General features: G+C 43.1%; 1 protein-coding gene across 4 annotated transcripts in view; it reads left to right on the top strand.

The window, feature by feature from the left end:
- Positions 1-888: 888 nt before the first annotated feature.
- The window catches only part of LOC139424675 (E3 ubiquitin-protein ligase SMURF2-like), a 72192-nt gene continuing 46931 nt past the window's right edge, over positions 889-26149 (top strand). Inside the window, exon 1 of one of the 4 annotated variants that reach the window (XM_071176746.1) lies at positions 889-1338. In XM_071176746.1, the coding sequence (XP_071032847.1) occupies positions 1287-1338 (52 nt within the window). In that variant the 5' untranslated portion in view covers positions 889-1286. The remainder of the gene's footprint in view (positions 1339-26149) is intronic. The other 3 variants (XM_071176747.1, XM_071176744.1, XM_071176745.1) reach the window with 3 other exon arrangements.

Raw genomic sequence — 26149 nt, 5'->3', positions numbered from 1 at the left:
GTACATGTAGATATGGTTAAAGTGACTATGCATATAGGATAAACAGAGAGTAGCAGTAGTGTAAAAGAGGGGTTGGCGGTTGGTGGTGGGTGGGACACAATGCAGATAACCCGGGTAGCCAATGTGCGGGAGCACTGTTTGGTCTGCCCAATTGAGGTACTATGTACATGAATGTATAGTAAAAGTGACTATGCATATTTGATAAACAGAGAGGAGCAGCAGTGTAAAAAGAGGGATTGGGGGGGTTGGGGGCACACAATGCATATAGTCCGGGTAGACATTTGATTACCTGTTCAGGAGTCTTAAGGCTTGGGGGTAAAAACTGTTGAGAAGACTATTTGTCCCAGACTTGGCACTCCGGTACGGCTTGCCTTCCTCTGACACCGCCTGGTGTAGAGGTCCTGGATGGGAGGCAGCTTAGCCCCAGTGATGTACTGGGCCGTACGCACTACCCTCTGTAGTGCCTTGCGGTCAGAGGCCGAGCAATTGCCGTACCAGGCAGGTACATCAAATCAACCATTGTGATACAGCCTGGAATCGAACCAGGGTCTGTAGTGACGCCTCTAGACCACTGCACAACTCGGGGGCCCCAGACATGTAGACCAGTGGTTCTTTTTGGTTAATGTAGGCCTACCTTCAATCATATTATGTTCTGCCAGAAGTTTACTATACCCGATTTAGAAACACTGATGCAGACCTCTACATATCAGCCCTCTTCTCTCCAGTTAGTGCTACAGACTTGCAGAGGCTGTGTTTGCCTACCATATTGATGAACACAACATAAAACAGTTAAACATGTCCAATAATTTCCCCTCATTTAAATAAACATTGTACATCAATTTAGTGCTTGTGTTTTAACCTTGTGAGTGATGTCACTAGAGGGGAGGGTCACTTTCCAAAATATTGAGACCAGCAAGACATCTCGGCTTGGAAATTTCAGCTTCCCCCACCACACACACACTTCTAGCACCCCCAGCGGGAGAGGAGCTCACCCATGGTTTTTGAAGCAGCCTTCGACGTCATATAGCACCGTTTCTTCCGGGAGGAGATCCTGGTTTATTGGAAATGAGCTTTTTAATTTCGGTTATTTCAGAGTATGCGCTCGAGACGGCGGTGTAATAGCGTTAGAGCTGTGCTCATCCGGGCCACTGTGCCGTGACTCCATTCTTCTTCATTCACTGAAACTGCCATATAAGCTAAATAGGGATTCATTTCTGTGAAATAGCTAGACACATGTATTATACATATTTTTGATAACCCCACGTCAAGCTGGAACACAAACGGGCATGTCTAATCAAGGAGTTAGGAGAAATGGCCCAGTGAAACTGCGGTTGACAGGTAAGAATGTAAAACACCCTCGCTGTCTCTAGCTTGTTAGCTAATGGCGCTATCAAGCTAACGTTGCTAGCTAGCTACAGTAGTGGGCTAGTTTTCTGCGTGAACGTGATGTTATATTTACAAACACTAGTCAAATGTCGTTAGCTACGCTTCGAATAAGCATACTGTTTTCTAACAAGTAATTGTGTATTTTTTCAGTTTGTAATACTAGCCAACGTTAGTTTACCTGCCTAGTCAGTTAGCTAGTTAGCTGACATAGTCGTGATTAACGTTGATTTACCGTTAGCTAGCTAGCGAACTCTCCAATTAAAAACATTTGGGGTCATCACAATGACTGCATTACTTAATTGTTACAACAGTTTTGTTTGCCCACCCATCGTCACTACTTGCATGTGTTGTCCTATAATCTGAATTACAGTACTACTAACATTATTATACATAGGTAACGTTAGTTGGACATTTTAGTAATTCAAGAGCGATTTACATGATCATTTATGGTTAAGTGCCTTGCTCAAGGGCACATCGACATACTTTTCACATAATCAGCGCTGAGATTCGTACTAGCGACCTCTTGGTTACTGGCCCAACGCTCTTAACTGCTAGGCTACCTGCCGCCCGAGTGTGCAGAGACTGCCCATAGTAGCCAGAGCTCTGCAGACTGACACCATTACCAAATGTAGTATTGATTTAGACCAGCAACTTGTATGCCTGTTCCAAATAGTTTACTTTTGTAGCTAATATTTCCGTTCTTTACTGCACTAGTGTTTAAACATTTTCCATCAGTACTTTGATTTGTGTTGGTAATGAACTTTTCAGCACCCCTATATAGCCTCAGCTTGTAGTGCATTCCCCCCGTTTTAAGACACTATTCCTTAGGAGCCAGCATGAGCCCCCTTAACTTTCTGTCCTATTTGGTCCTATTCGCGGTTTCTTTACAACCCAAACATTTGTCTGTTTACTTGAGAACGCAGTGTTTTGACTGGGGAGAGGAGGCGATGGCATGCCCTGCGTTTCATGTGTCTCCATGATCAGATCAAATTCCTGACCCCTCTATCTACTAGGACCTGCCAAATTAAATATTTAATCTTGTAATGTACTAGCCGGAAAAGAGTGAACAAGAGTTCCTCGCGGTCCGGCAAGAGTTGTCTGGTTGTTTGGAATATTCCATTACTTTGAAAGTGTTTACCATACAGACCTAATTGTGTAATACCAAGGTAATCACTTGTTACTAACAAAGTAGCCTGTAATGTTACCTCTGTCCATACAAATGCTATCTTCATTATAGAAAAACAAGTGCTTAGTGTGACCTTTTTAAAAGGCTTTACATGTATATTTTGCCCAAGTCCTCTATGATGCAGTAAGCTAAGGCTATCCTTCAATAATGAGGCGTCATGCAATAATAATACAAAAAAAATATTGATTAGTGCAATGAAGGCCTGGGTCTCTTTTTTTTTCCCCCATATGTGAAATGGTTTTAAATGGGCTGCTGCAGTGGTCTTCACTCGGAATCCCAGGAATGTGAAACGGAGAGGAAACGTGAGTCTCTCCAGATCATAGGAACATCCTCTGTCTCGTTCACGCCATGGAGGAGGGCAAGAACGCTTCAAACCATTGCTCCTTGCAAACTGAGGAACACCACCACACATTTTAATGCTACACATTTTTTGCGTGTGTGTCGTAGACGGGCCTCTCCACCCCGGTCTGTCTGTCTGCTCTGTGGTCTCACTGAATTCTCTCTTGTCATTTAGGGATAGGGGAAGGGATGGCTTGCAGACAGTAGAGCTCGATCAGTAGAGTTTGCTGGGTTACTCATAAGCGCTTATAGCTTCCTAGGATCTATTGACTCTATTCAGACCTGGTCCGCCATTATTGTCTAATCGTAATGTAATCGTCAATAAACTACTGTGTCTGCTACCAGCAGTCTGGGAGACGCCTGAAGGTATTCTCAGGCCATTTGTCTGTGCATTTGCCATTTAGAGGCCACATTCAAACTGTCAGTAGTTGCAGCTTTGCCTTGCAATTTATTTGCCATTTCCTCTCGTCTCAGATGCAATTTCGCTCAAGGAATAGCTAGAGCTAATCAAGGCCCTAGCGGTTAGGCCGCATTCCACAGACATCTAAGATCAGTGCTAGTCTGTGAGGGGAGACGCCGGGGTGTTTTTCTGCACTGTTTTCCACCAGCCACAGTCTTTGGCACCCGACTGCTGGTCACAGATCAGGATTGATGGATTGTTTAGTGTGACCCGGTCCTGTTGTTTGCTCACTGGGCTTTTTCCTTCACTCGCTGTCTGATGAAGTCACCTGCCGTTTTGAACGGAATGCCGTTGCCAAGCAGTAAATGGGGAACAGTCTGGCGCTAAGCAGCTACTCCCAACACTACCGGGAGGTGACAATTGCTGCTGTTCGCACCGCTAGCGAACAGCCTGCTGCTGTGAGCTAACTACTAAATGGCTAGCTATTCTAACTCCATTTGCTCCTTCGCCTCCAGTTGGCACCGTGAGCATATAGTACCAGCCTGGAATAATTGTTTCAGATCCTCTCTTATGCAGCATAGTCTGCAATCACACCGGGTGCATCTCAGCTGTCATAAGTGGCTTTTTTTCACAATCTAGGCCTCTTTTCCTCCTGCACCGATGTGACAAAAATTGACCAGTGAAAGCTATTAGCCTAGACTACTTAGTAGCCATCTAATATACAGTTGAAGTCAGAAGTTTACATACACCTTAACCAAATACATTTAAACTCAGTTTTTCACATTCCTGACATTTAATCCTAGTAAACATTCCTTGTCTTAGGTCAGTTAGGAAAACCACTTTATTTTAAGAATGTGAAATGTCAGAATAATAGTAGAGTGATTTATTTCAGCTTTTATTTCTTTCATCACAATCCCAGTGGGTCAGAATTTTACATACACTCAATTTGTATTAGGAAGACCCATTTGCGACCAAGCTTTAACTTCCTGACTGATGTCTTGATGTTGCTTCAATATATCTACTTAATTTTCCTTTTCTCATGCTGCCATCTATTTTGTGAAGTGCACCAGTCCCACCTGCAGCAAAGCACCCCCACAACATGATGCTGCCTCCCCCATGCTTCACGGTTGGGATGGTGTTCTTCGGCTTGCAAGCCTCCCCCTTTTTCCTCCAAACATAACAATGGTCATTGGCCAAACAGTTCTATTTTTGTTTCATCAGACCAGAGGACATTTCCCCAAAAAGTACGATCTTTGGCCCCATGTGCAGTTGCAAACCGTAGTCTGGCTTTTCTATGGCGGTTTTGGAGCTGTGGCTTCTTCCTTGCTGAGCGGCCTATCAGGTTATGTCGATATAGGACTCGTTTTTACTGTGGATATAGATACTTTTGTACCTGTTTCCTCCAGCATCTTCACAAGGTCCTTTGCCATTGGGATTGATTTGTACTTTTCGCACCAAAGTACGTTCATCTCTAGGAGACAGAACGCGTCTCCTTCCTGAGCGGTATGGCGGCTGCATGGTCCCGTGGTGTTTATCCTTGCGTATTATTGTTTGTACAGATGAACTTGGTACCTTCAGGCATTTGGAAATTGCTCCCAAGGATGAACCAGACTTGTGGAGGTCTACATTTCAAGCAAAGAGGCACTGAGTTTGAAGGTAGGCTTTGAAATACATCCACAGGTACACCTTCTATTGACTCAAATGATGTCAATTAGCCTATCAGAAGCTTCTAAAACCATGACATTATTTTATGGAATTTTTCAAGCTGTTTAAAGGCACAGTCAACTTGGTGTATGTAAACTTCTGACCAACTTGAATTGTCATACAGTGAATTCTAAGTGAAATAATCTGTCTGTTAACAATTGTTGGAAAAATTGACTTGTGTCATGCACAAAGTAGACATCCTAACCGACTTGCCAAAACTATAGTTTGTTTACAAGAAATTTGTAAAGTGGTTGAAAAACGAGTTTAATGACTCCAACCTAAGTGTTTGTAAACTTCCGACTTCATCTGTATTACATGAATCTATCCCATGAATAAAGGTCAGTGCAGACAAGGAAGCCACTTTAGACTGAGTCTCTCTCTAGCATTTTGGGAAGTGGGCCTGGAGGAGCTGAGTAAGAGCGAGTGGGGAAAAGCCAGGAAGCTGGCGATTTTAAGATAAAGGCCCCGCCTCCGTCCTTCCTAGGCCGATCATTAGCCGGTGGGCGGAGAGAGCGAGAGAATGCGTTTTTGGAAAGTTAGCAGAGGCCACTGTCTCAGCATTCACTCAGTCAGCGGTCAGAAAATACAGTTTGTGTGTCCTCAAAGGGAACACACACACTCTTCCACAGGATGTATCGTCAGCACCGAGCTAAATCAGGAGCCCTGTTGACTCCTGTCCCTAAGATGAAGGAAATGTATTTGATTGTGTTTTGTGAAGGGTAACCAAGGTACGCCAACGAGACAATTTTGAATGGCATTGGGAGCTGGTTTTACTGCCCTCAGCGCTGTCCTGTCCCACCCTCCCTCCTAGCAGGATTAAGTTAATGCTGGGTTTCACAGTCTAGTAGGCTGTGCCAGATGTTTTGAATGAAAGCAGATTAGAGGCATTAGTTTGCTGTTAATCTAAATCGACACAGTGAGAAGAGGCCATTCCCATGTGTAATTGTTGTCACTTGGTGTTGGCTAGTTGTATACCGCCGCGTGAAACCCATTCTCCCGGGTCAAACTAAATCCTTTGCGAAAGGCGAAGGCTGCTGCAAATACGTTTTAGCCTAGCAGCCATATTGATTAGCAAATTACATTTTTGTTGTTGTTGATTCGCAAAAACATTTTAAGATAAGGCAGTACAGCATCCGTCCAGACAGAGGCTTAATTTGGCCACGTGGCTCTCTCCGCCCACCCGGCTCTACAGGACAGTCTGACCCATTTTAAGGCGCAATCAATAGGCGTTTGTCAGAAATCCATTGCAGCAATCTCCTCTAAGTTTCTGTGTTGGAATGAAAATGCTTCAGTGTTGCCTTGCCTCTCCAGCTGAATATCAATGGGAGGAGAGTCGGATGAATTGGCTGTGTAACGGTTCACTACCTTGAAATGTGGGGTTTGATGCCTTTCTATAAGTCACAAGGGTCCTAGTACGTATTGTAAACCAGCCTACATGCTCCTTTCCATACTGCATACAGTTGGCTTTATTTTTCTGTCTCTCCTCTCTGTTCTTTTTCATGTTTCTTCTATGGGCTGTCACTCAGTTTTCTGTACGTCAGTACAACGTTCCCCCTATGACAACCCTTCTGTGTGAGAAGTGTCTACTGGCGGAGGGAGTGTGTGTGTCTGCTCAAAAATGTCACACTCATTGTAGGCTACTGAAGCGAAGCAGCCCATCTGGGATGGCCTGCGATGTCTGTCCTTCTCTGGTTTTTCCTACCCAAGTTTTTCCTCAGTCGAGGTTGTCTTTTCATGTTGCCTCTGTCTGCTTCATACATGCATTATGCTTCCATTCAAGCTACAAGAGACACAGAGGAATGAAGAATTGGTAAGGTTTAATAGAGAATGACCTGAAGGCTCCTGTCAAAAGCTCAGTCATGGTCAATCTTGACTGTTTCCTTAAGGTAATCGTCAGATGACTCACTCACTATTATGCCTGCCTATATGATATTGTAGAGCATGTGTCTTCCTATCTGCAGTGATTGTCAACCCAGGATCTAGACTCCAGATTTCTAGGTCAGGGTGTAAAACATAAAACGTTAGGGGGGGAAACTAACTCAATATACTTTCAAATGACTAAAACCAAATCAAAACTGTGCAGAAATGATAATCAACCTATTTTCATACAGTGTCTTGACGGTCCAGCTCGCTAACAATCAGTAGACAGTCAGGAAGCTTTGAAGATTCCCAAAACAATGCATAGAGGACAATTATTTAGCCGATTTTTGCCACCAAGGAAATATAACCACTTTTCAGTGCAACCCTCCTGAACTCGTTCAAGACCGACTGTGGCCCCCGAGGGGGAAAATGTGTTTGATGCCCCTGCTCTAGTTTATCAGTAACCCCAGGAATGTCAGTCAGAGTAGTAGTGTGGTGGAGACCAGAGCTAGTCTTTCTAACCTGTGAATGAATGGCCCTTGTGGGAGTGATATATAGTGAGCAGGTCTGTTTGAGTGTGTGGGCTCTGGCTAGGGTCAGTTAGAAGTAACTTAGGAGGTCTTGTGTCATCTGCGTTGAATAGACCCCTGTCTGATCGGTGTAGTCTATAGCTGAATTGTGTAGTCTGTGTGCATGGCCCTTGTAATAGGCCATTTAGCAGACGCTGTTATCCAAGGTCGACTTAGTCATGCATGCATACATTTTTCATATGGGTGGTCCTGGGAATCGAACCCCTCTTCCCTGGCGTTACAAGCACCATGCTCTACTAACGGAGCTACAAAGGACCAAGAGCAGTTAGCGATGTGTGTTGGCTGTGGTCAGTAAGCGGCTGTGTAGGGAGTCCTGTGTCATCTGCATTAAAGTCTGAATAGTGCAGTGTAGTCTGTAGCCTTATAGTGTAGTCTGTGTGCAAGGCCCTTGTCTGAGCCAGAGCTTTTTTTTCTCAGTGATCTGTCGATGGATGGAGAGAGAGAGGGCTTGTGTTGCGTCCAGGTGCTGCTATGCACATCCAGACTTCCTTGGCTCTGTTTAGTCTGCCCCGGCCACTCTCACACCACTCTAGACGACTGGGCTCCGACGCAGAGCTGCCCCAGGAGGCCCCCCACTCCACTCTTCACTCCAGATGACCGGGCTCCACGGCAGAGCTGCCCCCTCTTACATGGAAACCTTCATATCCTGTCTCTATCTGGCAGTATGCCTACGCTGGCTGTCTGCTTTATATACGTTGCTCTGTGTGCCAATGAGCTAAACAAAAAGAGCGAATGATAACCCAGAGCAATAATAATGAAGATTTAATGGGTTGGTTATCTTCATTACTTGTTGTTGTACGTACAGTCATTGGCTTTATCGTGTCTGAATTGGCTGGTAAAGGGTCGCGTTACAGTTTTAGAAATCTGCGTTTTCAAAACAGACCTTCCAAAAATCTGTTTTAAACAGTTTCACTTGCATTTTTATATTGAAAGTCATGTGTTTTTTAAACTTTTTTTGTGACAATTCGTCTGATGCTGAGAAGAAATTGCAATAAAAAGTATTTTATATCTCCATTTCCAAAATGCAGCAAGATACTTCTTATGTGTATTTATTTTTTGTGAATTCTGCATTAGCGCGAGCCCACTTGTGTGGTGGGGTTTAATGCATGCTGCCCGGCTGGCACTGGCAGTTAGGCTAATCTGTTGCGTGTGTTGGTTAGACATCTGTTTGAATTATGCGCTTCAGGGAATTCGCTTATCAATAACAGATAAGTGGGTTTTGTCTGAAATCATTTACGACTTTGTAGATGTTAAAATTCCTTGAAGGTGCTCACGTTATTCGTAAGTCATCACGAGTCCTCTAGACAGTTCAACTTTAGTCTGCCTGTCTCTTAGCTGATGGAGTCTGACTGTTTTTATCTGCCTAATGGATTTGCAATCTACAGCTGTCTGGCTGGACCGTTTGGAAATTGGCACATCACTGGCAATTGGGCAGTTGATTGCTTTATTGCCAAACTATGTTTTCTGGATAGAAAATGACGAGTCTTGTTCAGTTAACCGCTCTGGTTTGACATTTTTTTTCTGTGGGGAATTGAAAGGCTCTGAAGGAGCGTCAACGTGGTGTAGTCGTGTGTGTACACGTATACGTTTATCCACGGTTCACCTGGCCAGACAAGACAGGAAGGGAGGGAGGTTGGGTAGACTAAATGTATTTTTGTCATGTTGATACCACACACACAAAATACTTAGCTTTCTCTCAGAGCAAGCAGGTGTAGGTGGTTTAGACAGAGGTACATAGATTTAGGACCCTTTGAGGAAGCTGTTTCCTTTAGCAGTGGTTCTCCATTCAACTTCCCTTCGATTTTTCAGTTTAACAGATGAAGCGTTTCAGTCGTTTAAAAGGGAGTGATTGTCTAAACGTCTGCTGAATGTTTTGCCATGTCATTGGAAAATGTAGTCTAGCCTAATGTGGCTGTTTTTAAACCAAGGTTGTGTCTGAAATGGCAACCTATTCCCTACATAGTGCACTTATTTTGACCATGGTCCCATAGGGCTCTGGGCAAAAATAGACCACTGGAAAGGCGATAGGGTGCCATTTGGGACGCATACCAGGCATCTGTAAAACTACCTGCACCTTCAACCTCTCTGGTGCTGAGTTTCTACTCATTTTGATGATTCATGCAAGTTCTGCACTGTGCACTCTTCGAATTATGGCTTAAGAATTCTGGCAGACACCGGACTTTGGTCTAGACAACAAGCAAATAATGTTATTGTTATTATAGCCCTGAATCCTAGGATTTAAGAATAACCCCCAGAAGTGGGGGATTGGTACGGTCTCACAAGGTCCTGTGTTTTTTTGTTGTTGATTCTTGCATGTCCCATATTGCGGGCGGGGAATGGAGCACCATGCTGTTTGTGGCTATCTCAGTTTCACTCTCTTGGTTTTCATGCTGCGAGGGAGCCCCGGTATGGTGTGTAAGATTATGGCTTGTGTTTCATTGATACAGTTGTTTTCAGTTTACACGGACATACAGTGCATTCGGAAAGTATTCAGACCGCTTGACTTTTTCCACATTTTGTTACTTTAAAGCCTTATTCTGAAATGGAATAAAACATTTTTTTCCCTCAATCTACACACAATACTATATAATGACAAAGCAAAAACCGTAAAAAAAAAAAAAACTAAACATTTGTAAATGTTTTACAAATAAACTGAAATATCACATTTACATAAGTATTCAGACCCTTTACTTAGTACTTTGAAGCACCTTTGACAACAATTACAGCCTCTAGTCTTCTTGGGTATGGCGCTACAAGCTTAGCACACCCTGTGTTTGGGGAGTTTCTCCCATTCTTCTCTGCAGACCCTCTCAAGCTCTGTCAGTTTGGATGGGGAGCATCGCTGCACAGCTATTTTCAGGTCTCCAGAGAAGTTTGATCGGGTTCAGCTCTGGCTCGGCCACTCAGACTTGTCCCTAAGCCACTCCTGCATTGTCTTGGCTGTGTGCTTAGGGTCATTGTCCTGTTGGAAGGTGAACCTTTGCCCCAGTATGAAGTCCTTAGCGATCTGGAGTAGAGGACGGCCGATTAATCGGAATGGCTGATTAATTAGGGCCGATTTCAAGTTTTCATAACAATTGGAAATTGGTATTTTGGGCACAGATTTTGCAGAAAAAAAGAATACAAATTATTTTTTTGGCCCTTTATTTAACTAGGCAAGTCAGTTAAGAACACATTCTTATTTTCAATGACGGCCTAGGAACGGTGGGTTAACTGCCTTGTTCAGGAGCAGAACGACAGATTTTCACCTTGTCAGCTCGGGGGATCCAATCTTGCATCCTTACAGTTAACAAGTCCGACGCTATAACCACCTGCCTCTCGTTGCATTCGAATGCAGTAGAAGCCAAGGTAAGTTGCTAGCTAGCATTAAACTTATCTTATAAAAAACAATCAATCAATCATAATCACTAGTTATAACTACACGTTTTTTTAAATATATATATATTTTTTACCTTTATTTAACCAGTTAAGAACAAATTCATATTTTCAATGATGGCCTAGGAACAGTGGGTCAACTGCCTGTTCAGGGGCAGAACGACCTTCTGGTTACTAGTCCAACGCTCTAACCACTAGGCTACCCTGCCGCCCCATGGTTGATGATATTACTGGTTTATCTAGCGTGTCCTGCGTTGCATATAATCGATGCAACGCTGGGGGATGATTTAACAAAAACGCAACCATAAACACCAATGCCTTTCTTAAAATCAATACATAGAAGTATATATTTTTAAACCTGCATATTTAGCTAAAATATATCCAGGTTAAGCAGGAAATATTAACCAGGTGAAAATGTGTCACTTGTCTTGCGTTCATTAAATGCAGAGTCAGGGTATGTGCAACAGTTTGGGCAGCCTGGCTCATTGCGAACTAATTTGCCAGAATTTTACGTAATTATGACATAACATTGAAGGTTGTGCAATGTAACAAGAATATTTAGACTTAGGGATGCCACCCGTTAGATAAAATACTGAACGGTTCCGCATTTCACTGAAAGAATAAACGTTTGGTTTTAGAAATGATAGTTTCCGGATTCGACCATATTAATGACCAAAGACTGGTATTTCTGTGTTTTATAACTAAGTCTATGATTTGATAGAGCTGTCTGACTGAGCGATGGTAGGCAGCAGCAGGCTCGTAAGCATTCATTCAAACAGCACTTTCGTGAGTTTTGCCAGCAGCTCTTCGCAATGACAGCGCTGTTTATGACTTCAAGCCTATCAGCCTAATGGCTGGTGTAACCGATGTGAAATGGCTAGCTAGTTAGCGGGGTGCGCGCTAATAGAATTTCAAACGTCACTCGCTCTGAGACTTGGAGTAGTTATTCCCCTTGCACTGCAAGGGCCGTGGCTTTTGTGGAGCGATGGGTAACGCTGCTTCGAGTGTGGCTGTTGTCGATGTGTTCCTGGTTCGAGCCCAGGTAGGAGCGAGGAGAGGGACGGAAGCTATACTGTTACACTGGCAATACTATAGTGCCTATAAGAACATCCAATAGTCAAAGGTATATGAAATACAAATGGTATAGAGAGAAATAGTCCTATAATTCCTATATTAACTACAACCTAAAACCTCTTACCTTGGAATATTGAAGTCTCACATTAAAAGGAACCACCAGCTTTCATATGTTCTAATGTTCTGAGCAAGGAACTCAAACTTAGCTTTTTTACATGGCACATATTGCACTTTTACTTCTCTAACACTTTGTTTTTGCATTATTTAAAACAAATTGAACATGTTTCATTATTTATTTGAGGCTAAATGGATTTTATTTATGTATTATATTAAGTTAAAATAAGTGTTCATTCAGTATTGTTGTAATTGTAACTATTCCAAATACATTTTTAAAAATCAACCGATTAATCGGTATTGGCCTTTTTTGGTCCTCCAATAATAGGTATCGGATCTCTCAGTACTGTGCTCTATTCCTTATCCCTCAATCCTGACTAGTCTCCTAGTCGCTGCCGCTGAAAAACATCCCCACAGCATGATGCTGCCACCACCGTGCTTCACCGTAGGGATGGTGCAAGGTTTCTTCCATACGTGACACTTGGCATTCAGGCCAAAGAGTTCAATCTCGGTTTCATCATACCAGAGAATCTTGTTTCTCATGGTCTGAGAGTCGTTTAGATACTTTTTGTAAACTCCAAGCGGGCTGTCGTGGCTTTTACGGGGGAGTGGCTTCCTTCTGGCCATTCTACCATAAAGGCCTGATTACTGGAGAGCTGCAGAGATGGTTGTACTTTCTGGAAGATTCTCCATTTCCACAGAGGAACTCTGGAGCTCTGTCAGTGACCATCGGGTTCTTGGTCACCTCCTTGACCAAGGTCCTTCTCCCCCGACTTATCAGTTTGGCCAGCTGTAGGAAGAGTCTTAGTGGTTCCAAACATCCATTTAAGAATGATGGAGGCCACTGTTTTCTTGAGGACCTTCAATGCTGCAGAAATGTTTTGGTGCCCTTCCCCAAATCTGTACCTCGATTCAATCCTGTCTTGGAGCTCTAGGGACAATTCCTTCAACCTCATGGCTTGGTTTTTGCTCTGACATGCACTGTCAACTCTTGGACTTTATATAGACGTGTGTGCCTTTCCAAATCATGTCCAAACAATTACATTTACTACACAGGTGAACTCGAATCAAGTTGTAGAAACATCCCAAGGGTGATCAATGGAAACCGGATCGACCTGATCTAAGTTTTGAGTCTCATAGCAAAGTGTCTGAATACTTATTTACATAAGGTATTTCTGTTTTTTATTTTTAATACTTTAATTTGCAAACATTTCTAAACCTGTTTTTGCTTTATAGTGTGTAGGTTGAAGAATATTTTTTATTATATATATATATATATATATATATATATATATATATATATATATATATATATATATATATATATATATATTAGAATAAGGCTGTAACGTAACAACATTTGGATAGAGTCAAGGGATGAATACTTTCGGAATGCACTGTGTACTAAGTATAGAGTGGACGTGTTTGGTGTGGAACACTGCTCTGCAGAGAGAAAGAAGTCTGCTGTCGGCAAGTATTTGCACATGATTTAGCCCAAGATGGATGCTCTTTATATGATGATGATGCTCATCATGCTCATGATGATTTAAAGCATAATTTGAATCAAGGCTGGCCCATGAAGTCTCAAGGAAATGTAATTGTGCCTTGGTTTCAATAATGCAGATATTCGGTTACAGAATATTGTCTCACAGTAGGTTTCTTATTCAAAGTCAAAAACGTTGGCCTAGATCCTTTGCCAGGCTCTTTCCAAGGCATCATTCAACTTCCTTAATCATGGTTGCCGTGGCTGGTTCTCAGGTCGACATTCTCACCATATTGAAACGGACTCCCCTATTGGTCCAACTGACAATAGCACCTGCTCACCGAACCAGAAGCAGTCCAATGTTCATTCTCCTTCAAGTAAGGTTTCATAGGGCGAAGCCCAGGTTTGGCAAGCAGTAGAGCAACACAGCATGCATCAAGTTTGGTTGAAGTTTCTGGTGCTTCAGGGCCCACCAGCTACAACGCACTTTTTACAGTGCCTGATCACGGGTTGGTTAAATCCTCTCTTCGTCCAGGTCTGCGCAAAGGAGAGCAAGAGGGAGCTTTATCTGTTATTCAAATTACGACAGTGGAAGGAGTGCACACCTCATGACTTGCATAACAATATTATGGGTGGGAGCGGAGGCCGGGAGGAGAGTTTTAGAGAAAGTCCATCACTCGATATGCAAAATACATTCATCTTTCTAAAAGTGCATTCTTGGGTTTATGTCTTAGTGTAAGCTAGTATCATCTGGAAGAAGGACCACCATAGTGTGTCTTACTGTATGCCATAATATTCTATCTGTGTCTTACTATATGCCTTTTTTAATATTCTATCTTGCTGTACATTCGCCCAAATGTATCTCAATGCACGTGGTCACAATGTCAAGATGCAGCCAAGACAGTTTGCAGGTGCTGATGCTGCTTCACTTTGAGCTATTTTTACCCTCTGACCTCAGTGCCCTGTAACATGACAAGCGTTACTGTATCCTCTCTCTCGCTCTCTCTCGCCCCCCCTCCCCCCCTGTTTGCGATCGCTCGCCGGATCTGGCCCAGACAGCGTACAGACACCGCTGCCTGCGGCTTCTCTCTTCCTGTCTCAACCCTGTGCACCGCCGCCACCGCAACACAACAGATGCCTCGCCGCCGCGACCTAGCATGGCTTCTTAGACAGAACTGTTGACGTAGCTGACGTCATGCTTGAAAAGGTGTAAGAGTTGTGGCCAACTTGCCAAGCGAATGTTCTGCTGCTTCTAAGAACTGCCGGTGACATGAGAGATTGTCATTGATAACATCTTTGCATGAAGGTGTTGGAACAGGTTGGCTTCAGTTCAGCTTCAAATGTCACTCAACTTATCTGACTAGCCTTTTGGGGTATTCAAGCACAGAGGGGGGTTTTTGAGGATCTGTAGAGCCTATGTAGACTAGAGAGAGTGCATCGGCTGTCCTCCGTCAATTGACTTTCCCAGTCATTCTATGGCCCGGATGTTGGATGTAGCAGACAGGGCCTGACTCTGGGGAGGCGAGGTGGTCTCTAAACCCTTGAGGAAGTGGTGAAGATGACTGTCGAACACTCACTGTTTTTGTTTGGCGGTTGTGTCTCACTGTCCATCAAATCAAATGTATTTGTCACATGCACCGAATACAACAGGTGTAGGTAGACCTTACAGTGAAATGCTTACCACCACACCACTGAGTGTCTTTTATGCCACTCAGCAGCATGTCTAGCTACTGTACTTTCCCCCCTCTCTTCCCTTTTCCTCTCCTGCTCCAATGACATCCCTCTTATTTTTCTTCCTTTCACCATGTAGTGCTGTACTTCTGTGGGGTCTTTTCTTCTTGTTGTCCGTTGTACCTTTTCTATGCCTGGCTTTCTTTTCTCCCCATAAGTCAATATCAGGGGTCCCCTTTATCCTCTTCATTGTTGTCATTCTAGATAGCATTTAAGCTACTGTCACTCAGTTAGACTAGGTGGGCTCCATTATGAGAGCTCAGCATGCAGTATCGTTCCTTCAGTGGAGAGCACAGCATGCTAATGCATGGCACCGATAGACCTTACGTGGAAAGTGATGAGTACAAGACAGAAGCATAGACGATGTACGTGAAACACGAACACACGGTTTGAAATGGAGTGTCCGTTTCTCTTCCTGTCTCAGATTCAAGCTCTCATGACCACAACAGCCCTGGTCTCCTGTGAAAGTCTGCCAAACTTAGCCCAATATTTATGTGTACACGGAGACTGTCAGGAACTGCAGCCTGAGTAACCTTTCTCGCTCTCTCTCTGTCTCTGTCTCTCTCTAGGGGAATTACACAGACTGCTGGAGAACATGACAGTCTGTGCTGTCTTCATGTCTCTTGCTCTCTCTGTCCCTTGCTCGCTCTGTGTGTGTGTGTGGCTTGCTCTGTTTGTCTCGTTCGCTCCGTCTGGCTCGCTCGCTTTCTTCTCTCGGTTTCTCCACCCATCTTAACGTTGATGATGATGACGGATGTCAGACGGGAGTGGGCTCTCATCCGTACTAGAAGCGCAAAGTGCTGTAACACCCTCCCACCAGTTCCACTGCCATATTGTCAAGGGAGGGGGGCATGCATCATGTGAGCTGGTGGCGAGAATCTGTTCCCCTCCGTAGTGTGCCAGTCTGCCAGAGCATCCGTCCATGCAGCCCAAAACCCCCACACGTTATCATTAGTGTGAATGACGAGCTAGATGTGATGTCCCTACCAGTGCACTTCTTCCTCTCACGGCTCCTGCGCCCCCATTCTCACTTCTCGTCTCAGCTCAATCTGCAATAGAGAGAGACTTGATATGTGTCCCTAAAATTCCCTGGAAGCCATATAACTAATTCTCGTCTTGCACTCTCGCGGCTCACCCGTACCCCTCATCTTGTCTCAGCTCAATCTACTATATAGGCTTACTTGATACAGTATGTGTCCACAGATTTCTCCCCAGCCACATTTTCACAAATGTATTTATTAACACACTAAGTCCCCTTAACAGAGTTCCCTCTTCAGCGGTCTCCCTCAAACCCCATAGTGGCTCATCCCTGGCGTAGGGGTTTTGAATTGAAATACTGGCACATCCATTTCCCAGAGCTACTCCTCCTCTTCTTTCTTCCTCTTACCACGTTCCTGGGGCAGATCCGTAGCGCCAGATGGGAAATGATTCATCGTCTCTGTATGGGTCGCTGTGTGTGCGCGTGCAAGTGCATTTGCGTATGGGCCTGTGTGTGTGCACGCCTGGGGGTTGACGAAAAGTTAGACTGTTTGGTTTGGAACGGCCCAAACGAGATGAAATGTATGTAAGCCAACATGTAATGTGACCAACGCTATTCCCAAACCTCCCTCTTTTCCTCCCCAGCCGCTCCTGCTTTAGGGGTTATGTTGATATCATGGGAACAATGGGAAGTCAAGTGTATCCGTACAGGGAGAACTATGGTGTCTGTACGTACAACACGTATGGGGCTCTTACAAACTGCAAACGTGCACAGTAGGACAGACACCGACACGCACACACATCCACTCTCTTCCTGTCCAGTCCCAGCCTCTGACACCGTTCCAGGTCAAGGAAGAATAGTATCTCTGAGGCTCTCCCTCCCACAGCTTCAGCCGGGCAGAGCCTCAACCAGAGAGGCCCCCGCAGGAAATGACTGTCATTGGTCACAGGTAGAGCAGCATTCCAAAGAGCGTCATATCCTATTAGTTTTTATACAAAACCACAAAGCGCTCTGGCACGTGATTGATACATTTTCTGGTTAGGCTAGATGAACCGTATCATTGAACAGCCGAAGCATGAAACCTTAATTTGGAAAGTACAAATGATGGAGCTCTAATTTAGCGTCTATTATTTTACCTGATAACAACCATCAGCTAGCATACTTCTCCTACTGCGCGTATTCTGTAATACTCTGTATTTACACTAGCCTAGCTCCCTCTTGCTCACTCAACTCCCTCTCTCCCAATGGACAAACCCTCCCTCCCGCTGTCCTCCCCTGTTTGTCAGGCAGCGTGCCAGCTTGTGAGCGGCGGCGCTGCTCTGCGTTCCACTCCAGATTCCAGATCAGCGTCTGGGCGCTGATGAGGGGCGTGTCAGCTGGAGCAGCTCTGGAGCAGGGAGCCATGGTTGAGGCGGGGCTATTTTAACGGATGACATAATTGGCATCCTGAGCATTCGTAGAGCTGGGAGGCTCTACGAGGGAGTAATGGCTGGCCAAATGAAGTGTGCTGTAGATTAGAACTCTTGTTTGATGTCCTCCGCTTCAGTTTGTATGCGTGTAGACGGCCCGGGTCGTTCTAGTTTCTGTGTCAGTTTACTACCCTAAACTTCATACGTGCATGCCTGTATGTCTAGGAGTGCGGCGTGATTGGGTAGGTTTCCACTGAAAGCCGACAGGCCAGGGAGGGAGCCGTGGTGGAGGGGAAGAGGAAGTCTTTTGTTTGTACTGGAACAATGCTGTGAATGAGACAGTATGGGGCTGAAACAGGAGTCCAAACAGGACAGAGGTGACTGATGGGCGTCTACAGGCCCTGCCTGTCGGTAATGAGGTTTGCAACGTGGGTGGTGTGTTGGGGGAAGAGTCTTGTTCGAAAGCATGGCTTGGGTCATAACACAGATCCCATTGCAGGGAGGTGGGTGAGGTGCGTCTCTCTCTCGGCAGCTGCATACATACACTCCTTTTGACTTATGACCTAAACTAGCTGGGAATCTATCCATTGACTCTTTTCTCCCTTGTTTTCACACACCCCCGCTTCCTCAAAAGCAGCCCGTCCTTCCCCCTTCTCAGTAGTTTTCCATCCCAGCCCACTTTGACCAGTGTGAAAGACTATGACAGTGTCACCAAAGCTCTCCAGACTAGATGTCGTCTAGAACATTCAGCTTATCCTATCCCAATCCATTGGAGGTCAATAGCTGAACTAACGCTGGATCAGTGTTCTGCTGTCTCATTAGGCTAACATACAGTTGAGTTGACAGGATAATGTCTGACTGTATAGATGGCTGTAAAGATTTCACGTACCAGTGCCTTCAGAAAGTATTCATACGCCTTGACTTATTCCACGTTCTGTTGTTATAGCCTGAATTTATTAAATCTACACACAATACCTCATAATTACAAAATTAAAACATGTTTTTAGAAATGTGTGCAAATTATTGAAAAATAAATTCAGAAATATCTAATTTACATAAGTATTCACAACCCTGATTCAGTACTTTGCCGAAGCGCTTTTGCCATTGATTACAGCTGTCTTTCTGGGTAAGTCTCTAAGAGCTGTGCAACATTTACCCATTTTTCTATTCAGAATTCTTCAAGCTCTGTAAACAAATGTTTTTCATCATTGCTAGTGCCATAGACTTTCAAGTAGATTTAAGTCAAAACTGTCACTTGGTCAATCAGGAACATTCGCTGTCCACTTGGTAAGCAACTCCAGTGTAGATTTGGCCTTGTGTTGTAGGATATTGTTCTGCTGAAAGGTGCATTCATCCAAGTGTCTGGTGGAAAGCAGACTGAACCAGGTTTTCCTCTAGGATTTGACCCGTGCTTAGCTCCATTCCGTTTCTTTTTATCCTGAAAAACTCCCCAGTCCTTAACGACTACAAGCATGCCCATATCATGATGCAGCCACCACTATGCTTGAAAATAGTCAGTAATGTGTTATGTATTGGATTTGCCCCAAACAACACTTGTATTCAGGACAAAAAGTGAATAGCTTATTTTTTTTGTTTTCGCCCCAATTTCGTGGTATCCAATTGGTAGTTAGTCTTGTCTCATCGAGTGTGCGATGGGACATGGACATCCCTGCTAGCCAAACCCTCCCCTAACCCGGACGATACTGGGCCAATTGTGCGCTGCCCAATGGGTATCCCGGTCGCGGCCGGCTACGACAGAGCCTGGACTCGAACCCAGAATCTCTAGTGGCACAGCTAGAACTGTGATGCAGTGCCTTAGACCACTGCAACACTCGGCAGGCCTCTTTTCCACTTTTTTTGCAGTGTTACTTTAGTGCCTTGTTGCAAACAGGATGCATGTTTTGGATTATTTTTATTCTGTGCAGGCTTCCTTTTCATTCTGTCAATTAGGTTAGTATTGTGGAGTAACTACAATGTTGTTGATCCATCCTAAGGAGAAAACTATTACAGCCATTAAACTCTAACTGTTTTAAGGTCACCACAGGCCTCATGGTGAAATCCCTGAGGTGTTTCCTTCCTCTCCGGCAACTGAGTTAGGAAGGACGCCTGTATATTTGTTGTGACTTGGTGTATTGATACACCATCCAAAGTGTAATTAATAACTTCATCATGCTCAAAGGGAGATTCAGTGTCTGCTTTTACATTTTTTTTTTTACCCATCTTTAACATTTGTGGAAAAGAGGCCTGCCGAGTGTTGCAGTGGTCTAAGGCACTGCATCACAGTTCTAGCTGTACCCGTAAGTGCCCTTCTTTGCGATACATTGGAAAACCTCCTTGGTCTTAGGTTGAATCTGTTTGAAATTCACTGCTCGATTGAGGGACCTTATTATCTGTATGTGTCGGGTACAGAGATGAGGTAGTCATTTAAAAATCATGTTAAACACTTATTGCACACAGTGAATCCATGCAACTTATTATGACTTGTGACACATTTTTCATACTGAATGTATTTAGGCTTGCCATAACAAAGGGGTTAATTTCAGCTTTTCATTTTTCATTAAAACATATTTCCACTGGCATTGTGTGTAGGCCAGTGACGACAAATCTCAATTTTAATACATTTTTAAATTCGGGCTGTATGTGGAAAATCAAGGGGTGTGAATACTTTTTGAAGGCATTTTATGCCTTAGATATGACTAACTTGACACCTCAGTGAGCAGTGTGTTTTTTAGCGTAACGCCATAAAATCATGCCATAAAATGCAAATCTCATGCACTCTGTGTTACATTTTAATCTCTTCCTCCTCTGGTTATTACTGTAGGTTGGTTCCTGCTTGCAGGGGGGAGCTGGGTCTCTGACTCTGAGGACAGTAAACTAGAGGTCGACCGATTAATCGGAATGGGCGATTTTAATTTGGGCCGATTTCAAGTTTTCATAACAATCGGTATTTTTGGGCGCCGATAGGCCGATTTTAAATAAAAAACACAACAAAAAAACAATACATTTATATTTATTTATTTTTAAATGTATTTATATTTTTTATTATATTTTTATTATTATTATATAATAAATAAAATATATATATTATTTATTTATTTTAACACCTTTATTTGACTAGGCAAGTCAGTTAAGTACACATTCTTATTTTCAATGACGGCCTAGGAACGGTGGGTTAACTGCCTTGTTCAGGGGCAGAACGACAGATTTTTACCTTGTCAGCTCGGGGATTTTTTTTTGCAACCTTCCGGTTACTAGTCCAACGCTCTAACCACCTGCCTTATATTGCACTCCACAAGGAGCCTGCGTGGCAGGTTGACTACCTGTTACGCGAGGGCAGCATGAAGCCAAGGTAAGTTGCTAGCTAGCATTAAACGTATCTTGTGACTTGGGAGTAGTTGTTCCGCGGCTTTTGTGGAGCGATAGGTAACGATGCTTCGAGGGTGGCTGTTGTCAATGTGTTCCTGGTTCGAGCCCAGGTAGAGGCGAGGAGAGGGACGGAAGCTATACTGTTACACTGGCAATACTAAAGTGCCTATAAGAACATCCATGTCAAAGGTATATGAAATACAAATGGTATAGAGAGAAATAGTCCTATAATTCCTATAATAACTACAACTTAAAACTTCTTACCTGGGAATATTGAAGACTCATGTTAAAAGGAACCACCAGCTTTCATATGTTCTCATGTTCTGAGCAAGGAACTGAAACGTTAGCTTTCTTACATGGCACATATTGCACTTTTACTTTCTTCTCCAACACTTTGTTTTTGCATTATTTAAACCAAATTGAACATGTTTCATTATTTATTTGAGGCTAAATTGATTTTATTGATGTATTATATTAAGTTAAAATAAGTGTTCATTCAGTATTGTTGTAATTGTCATTATTACAAATAAATAAAAAAATCTTCCGATTAATCGGTATCAGCCTTTTTTTTGGTCCTCCAATAATCTGTATCGGTATCGGCGTTGAAAAATCATAATCGGTTGACCTCTACATTGAACCATTTTGTTTGTTCTACGGGCCTGCAGCATCTGTCTCCAAGAAAACTCTATTTAGGAATAAAATAATATTCTAATGTAAATTGATTTGTTACTTTGCCTTTTAAGTTTGGCTAGGCTGCATCTTACTGTACTTAGCCTAGCTTACAGGCTATTCATATTGCTGCAATGTTTCATGCTATAAAATCGCTAAATCCTCTCTCCAAAGTAGAAGACTTCCTTGTAAACAGCTTCTTAGCCGTAGTGTATTGACCGTGCTAATTTACTACCGACATAAATTCGCACACTAGCTTCTATAAATGTTATGTAATTTAGCATGGCAGTAGAGAGAACTGAGGGACGGGAATGCAAGTTTGCGATTCATGTGGGAAACAATGTTGTGTTGACAGTATTTAATTTCTCCTCCCCTTTTTTTACATTTTATTTTGTGGGTAGATCATCTTTAATATTGCAGATTGTGGCTTCATCAATGTAAGCCTCTGCATCATCTCCAATCCATTTTTGTGTGTGTGTGAATTTCTATCCTTCTTTAATGCATTTGAGCCAATCAGATGTTGTGACAACTAGGGGTGGTATACAGAAGAAAGCCCTATTTGGTAAAAGACCAAGTCCATATTAACGAAGGAAAGAAATTCCACAAAATAACTTTTAACCAGGCCCACCTGTTAATTGAAATGCATTCCAGGTGACTACCTCATGAAGCTGGTTGAGAGAAAGCAAAGTGTGCAAAGCTCTCATCAAGGCAAAGGGTGGCTACTTTGAAGAATCTCAAATATAAAATATATTTTGATTTGTTTAACACTTGTTGGGTTACTACATGATTCCATTTGTGTATTTCATAGTTTTGATGTCTTTGCTATTTTTCTACAATGTAGAAAATAGTTTTAAAAAATACCCTTGAATGAGTAGGTGTGTCCAAACTTACTGTAGATTTTCCAACTGCTGTTTCACAAAAGTTCTATACGTATATTTTTTACGGTCACATTTTTACGAGTTTTTTTCTAAGAGTTTTATTGATCGGTTGACTGACTTTTCTAATCACCCAGCAGTGCTATTTGCAGGGTTAGCTCCAGATAAATTAGCAATTTCTTTCAGCCAGTCCTGAACCTGCAACCAAAAACTAGCTAGATATGTACAGTACCAAAACAAATTATCTAATGATTGTCTCTTCGCAGCAAAATCTGCAGAGCTGGAATGGTTGTATCCCCCATATATAGAACATTTTATTGGTTGCAAGATTTTTGTATAATTGAAATTGAAAAACTAAGTTGACAGTCTTTCTTAAACAATATCATTTTCTTTGGTAGTTTGAAAAGACAATCCTCTAAAAGCTTCACTAAAACACGTTCTACTTGTCCATCAAGATGCAGACTATGTCAATATGGTGCCATTTTCGCTCAATGTCAGCCCTCTGTGGACAGACACTGTATGGGATTACGTTTGACAGTGTCTAGTCACACCTAGAGCTAGAGGATGTAAAATGGCAAAGCCAATAGGCCTACTTGAACTGGACTGAAATTAATACCTGTCAATGATCTATTGTGTGGGGGGGGGATGCTCTAGTGTGGTTAGAGCATTGGACCAGTAACCGAAAGGTTGCTAGATCGAATCCCCGAGCTGACAAGGTAAAAATCTGTCGTTCTTTCCCTGAACAAGGCAGTTAACCCACTGTTCCTAGGCCGTCATTGTAAATAAGAATTTGTTCTTAACTGACTTTCCTTGTTAAATAAAGGTAAGAAAATTGTCTACAAGCAGAGTTTTGTTAGCATGAATAATTTAGAAAGCATGCATAAAAATAACCTCCTGAATCGGATGATGGGTTTTAAGAATGCTGACTGCAGGGATGAAGTTACTTCAATACAATAAGCTTTGGTTTGAGGCTCTACTATCTAAGCATTGCTCTACCAACAATAAGGCATCTTTGGAGGCTGATCGGTCCTTTCGCCTACAATCACTGCAATTCCTTCTCAGTCCGCCAGCAATTGTATTCTAACGTGAACAAATGGACCAGAAAATGGCCTAGTTGACTGTGGGAGACTTGCCCAGTCACGCAATCTCCACCAGCTACCTACCAGGCAGCCACAAACCTTTGGCTCAGGGTGGTTTAGCCCGGTGTGGTTTCATCATACCGTAATCACGATTTTAAGAGGCCTGGGGTGATTGTAGTTAGTCCCCTCATTGGACTGACTTATCCCGATTTCATCATGTTGAACAACACAGATGTCCTGCAAGGCTATTTGAACATTATTCCATTGTGCAGTGTGGATGTGTGTTTTTAAAAAAAAAAAATTTTTAGTAAGCTTATTGCAACATATGGTCCCCACTCGACTTCACAAAGCTAATAGTGAGGTACACTGTCGGCAAAGAGACAGAGGGAGAATTTCTGTCCTGTGTCTGCCAGAGGGACATTTTTTATGTATTTATTTAGTCATTTTTTTGTGTTCAGGACATTCCGGAAAAACTCTTGGCTCTATAATGACCCTTAGCCCTGGATGAGGGGTAAATGTCCACATCCACAATGGCCATTGTTTCAGACAGCGAGATCAATGCCCTTGGCTACTTCAATACTCTGAGTCAGTAGTCGGGTGACGGGCTGCCTGCAGTGACATGGCCCTCAGGTATAACTCCTAAGGGAGACACAATGGAGGGGAGAGGAGCTCTGAGTTGACCTCTGTGGTGGATGGTGATGACTCAGTGTCTGGACAGTCCATTGAGTGGCCACTGTCTCTTGCCTCCTCACCCTCAGTTGAAAGATAAAGTTGTTGACCTTTACTGGTTTGGCTAGGAGGTAGGCCTAGTCAAACATGTGCAAACGTTATGGTGGTTGAACATATGGTTTGGGATTCTTGAACATGTAGCATGTGCAATATTTTTCTTTAGGCCATGATTTATTCATCCATTCGTAGGCCAAGTTCTTGTAAGGATATGATACATGATCTTAGCTACTAGTACCTATTTAGGCCAAAAGTGCAGAAAAGGATTAGATACATTTAAGCACACACAGGAGCAGTAAAGACTGAAAGCCGATTTATGGTCCGGCATCTACAGTGGCCGTACAGCATTTACAGTGATGCAGCCTCCGCAGAAGTCAGAGCATTCATACTTATTGAGATTCTTTGAGCAGAGCGGAGTGTGTCATACGCATCCAACACATTTGGTCTGCACCACTTGTAGTGATTCAGGACTAATCTCGGTAGCCAGCCAAGACCTTACTTCTTCTGAGACGTTGGAGTCGGTTTCCCAGTGCTTGACATAGCTCAGCCAATATAGTGTGAAGTAAAAAGGCGGTACCATTTTCCCACCTGCATCTCCACTTCAACCCTTCATATATATATTTTTTTGCTTTATGAGCTTGTCCCGCAACTGCCTCCTCTTCTTGTGGCAAGCATCCGTTTCCATAGATGCGGTAACACACACTGTCAATGGAACTCGACCAAAACGTTGGAAATGCCATGGAATGCGTGAGGGAAAGATTCTGAATCTCTTCATTGCCCCCAAGAAAAATTAGCCTGCATTTAGGCTGTTTTTTGTGTATTTCACACTGCATTAGTTAAAAACGACTACCACCACCAATTTCTGTATGTATTTCTATGCCACCAGCTTTTACGAACGGGAGTTAGCATATAGCAGTCTAAACCTTAAAGGGGACAACTTTATATATATTTTTTTTTCATCGAAACAGACAAATATATCCAAATCCGACTTTAGCAACCACATTGTGGTTCTGTTAAAATACATCAATCATGACGGATTTGACAGATATCCACTTTGTTAGATCATATTTGTTGAATGTGCGCCAATTTGGCGTCCTATCCTCCACGGTTTGCATTCCATTGACTTCTTTACCGCATTTCTCCCCATTTACCTCTTTCCAACAGTTCAAACAATCCCTACACGAGGTGTCCTAAAGATGTTTTATATTTGCGAACTTGTTCTGGTAGCCTTTTGTCAAAGTTCTACATGTTTGTTGTGAAGGAAGTTGCAAAGGAAGTGAGTTTGTGTTTATACAGGAGGTACCGCCCCGAACTACTGTCAACCAATCATATCAATGCTGAGCTATACGGAGCCCTCCACATTGTTGCAAAATTTGGGAGGCGCACGGCATCGACCGACAGAGCTCGATATAGCCTCTGGAGGCTCTGCAATTGCATTTCCGGATCAAGCATAAATCACATTTTAGGAGTGACCATCTACAGCAGGGTTTCCCAACCCTCTCCTTGGGGCCCTCCCAGACCTTTCAAATGTTTGTTTTAACCCTAAAATGGCACACCTGGTTCAATTAGTCAAAGGCTTGATAAGTTGACTAATTGAATCGAGTGTGCCAGTTTTTAGGGTTAAAACAAAAATGTGAAGGAGAGGGTTGGGAAATCCTGATATTTAGGATATTCCCTTCAGAAAAGGCTTAAAGAGGATTCCTGCTAGTTTGACATGGGCTGTCAGCAGGTTCTGTGTTTACAAGAGGCTCCACTGACACCTGTTTCCCATGTCAACATCTGAGAACGCTTGGTCCTCAGGCTG

Source organism: Oncorhynchus clarkii, chromosome 13 (genome assembly GCF_045791955.1).
Source record: "Oncorhynchus clarkii lewisi isolate Uvic-CL-2024 chromosome 13, UVic_Ocla_1.0, whole genome shotgun sequence".
Classification (NCBI taxonomy): domain Eukaryota; kingdom Metazoa; phylum Chordata; class Actinopteri; order Salmoniformes; family Salmonidae; genus Oncorhynchus; species Oncorhynchus clarkii.
Note: the sequence above shows the minus strand (reverse complement) of the source record. Positions and strands in the feature narration are given on the sequence as shown.